The sequence below is a fragment of the Cyprinodon variegatus genome, unplaced genomic scaffold (assembly GCF_000732505.1).
Source record: "Cyprinodon variegatus isolate N-32 unplaced genomic scaffold, C_variegatus-1.0 Scaffold486, whole genome shotgun sequence".
NCBI classification, from domain to species: Eukaryota; Metazoa; Chordata; class Actinopteri; order Cyprinodontiformes; family Cyprinodontidae; genus Cyprinodon; species Cyprinodon variegatus.
Genome location: NW_015150939.1, coordinates 51,506 through 53,772, shown reverse-complemented (window position 1 = coordinate 53,772; position 2,267 = coordinate 51,506). Strand labels below are relative to the sequence as shown.

At 40.1% G+C, this 2,267-nt stretch overlaps 1 protein-coding gene across 1 annotated transcript in view; it reads right to left on the bottom strand.

Annotated features, from left to right (window-relative positions):
- Positions 1-838: 838 nt before the first annotated feature.
- The window catches only part of LOC107094501 (E3 ubiquitin-protein ligase TRIM21-like), a 6,717-nt gene continuing 5,288 nt past the window's right edge, over positions 839-2,267 (bottom strand). Inside the window, exons 2-4 of the mRNA XM_015390128.1 lie at positions 1,756-1,882; positions 1,386-1,491; positions 839-1,042 (exon numbers count right to left, since the gene is read on the bottom strand). Of these exons, the coding sequence (XP_015245614.1) occupies positions 839-1,042; positions 1,386-1,491; positions 1,756-1,882 (437 nt within the window). The remainder of the gene's footprint in view (positions 1,043-1,385; positions 1,492-1,755; positions 1,883-2,267) is intronic.

Sequence of the window (2,267 nt, the reverse complement as noted above, 5' to 3'; positions counted from 1 at the left end):
TTTTTTTTTTTTTTTTTTTTTTTTTTTTTTTTAAAAAAAGCTTCACAGTAAATTCTAATAATCTGGGTATTACAACGGTACTGAAATATTTAAATACATCAGATTTTCCCCATTTACAGTTTTATTTAAAGAGACAGAAAGAAATGTTATATTTAGGTCAATGGATATATAGATATACCTTGGAAACCTCGGAACCATAGTTACAGGCCAGCACTCCGTGATATAACTGCTTTGCATCAGAAGGGCTGTTTATCATATTGTAATTTCCAAGATCAGAGAGCAGTTATTTTTTTATGTATTTATTTGACTCTTATTATCAATACTATCATTATGGAACAAATTACGTCAAGCATGAAATGCAGACATTAGGAGACCTGTTTAGTTGAAGTTCTGAAAGCATCCAGCAGATGTCGCATTTCTAAACTGTTCCAAATATATCAAGCCTGGGGAGTTTTGGCTAATTGTGTCAAATTGGTTCATTGATTCAGGGGCTTCGGACTGGCCATCACTAGCTTAAACCAGCACAAGGCCTGTCTTAAGTTTGCCAATGACCATTTGGATGATCCCGAGGAGTCATGGGAGAAATTCATGTGGTCAGAGACCAAAATAGAACTATTTGGTCATAATTCCACTAACCGTGTTTGGAGGAAGAAGAATGATGAGTACCATCCCAAGAACACCATCCCTACTGTGAAGCATGATTTAAAGGTCAGTAAGATACATTTAATTAATTAGAGTCTGCTCTGAATGAAGGACTTAAAACAGTTAATCAAAGTCAAAAAGCATTTAGAAAACTGTAAGAAAGGATCTTTTAAAGGAATATCCTGTTAATAACGAGTTACTCTGGGAGGCGGACAGCTGTGATGATCAGAGGGTCTCTGTTTGTACCATCGTTATTGTGACCCGGACCGAAGAACGGATGGAGTCTCTCTGTGAAGAAGCAGCCATTGAAGGGGTAGATGAGAGCAGCAGCATCTACATCATAAAAGAAGACCAGACCCTCCTCGTAATCCACAAACACCCCCACCTTTTCAGGACGAGACTGAAGAGAGAAANCAGAACTCTGGCTGCAGCATTTTGGATCAGCTGAAGGCTTTTAACTACAGTTTGTGGACTTCCTGATAGTAAAGAATTACAATAGTCTTTAAGTAACAAATACATGGACTAGTTTCTCAGCATCACCCCTGGACAAGATATTTCTCATTTTTGCAATATTCCTCAGATGAAATAAGGAAATTCTAGAAACCTCTTTGATATGGGATTTAAATGACAGGTCCTGATCAAAAACAAAACCAAGATATTTTACTTTATTATCTGAAATCAGTTTAATCCCATCCAAATGATGTGACTGACTAATTGTCATAATGGTCTGTCCAAACCAGTACTGGATGCTCAGCCCCCTCGAGCCAGTGTCTCCATTCCTCCAGGGCGAGCTTAATGGCCAGAAGTTCTCGGTCTCCAACTTCATAATTTTGCTCGGCTGGAGAGAGTCTGCGTGAATAGAAAGCACAAGGATGAGTTTTATGATCAGAATCAGACTTCTGAGACAACAGAACTCCAACACCAGAATCAGATGCATCAACCTCGAGGATGAACTGCTTCGTTGGATCTGGCTGAACCAAAATGGGAGCGCTGGAAAAGAGTTTCTTTAATTTATTAAAGGCCTCTTCGGCTTCAGGAGTCCTTTTAAAAGTTCTCTTAACAGAAGTAAGAGCTGTGAGAGGTAGGGCTGTCTGGCTATAATTCTTGATGAACCTCCTGTAGAAGTTTGCAAAACCGAGGAATCTCTGAAGTTGCTTGTGGTTTTCAGGTGTAGGCCATTCCAGAACTGCCTTTATCTTGTCCTCTGATGGCTTCACCTTCCCACCCTCGAGCACAAACCCTAGGAAAGTGACAGATCTTTGATGAAATTCACATTTTTCGGCTTTCACAAAAAGCTTATTCTCCAGCAGTCTCTGAAGGACAAAACGAACATGTTTTTTGTGGTCAGAGAGGTTCTTGGAGTAAATCAAAATGTCATCGAAACAAAAATGTTCAAAAAGTCTCTGAGGACTTCATTAACCAGAGCTTGGAAACAGGCAGGAGCGTTAGTGAGACCAAAGGGCATGACCAGATACTCGAATTGCCCTAAGGGGGTCTTAAAGGCTGTTTTCCACTCATCCCCTTCCCTTATTCTGAGGAGGTGGTAGGCGTTTCTCAGATCGAGTTTGGTAAACACTGTAGCACCTTGTACAGGTTCAAAAGCAGAGGCCAGTAATGGTAAAGGA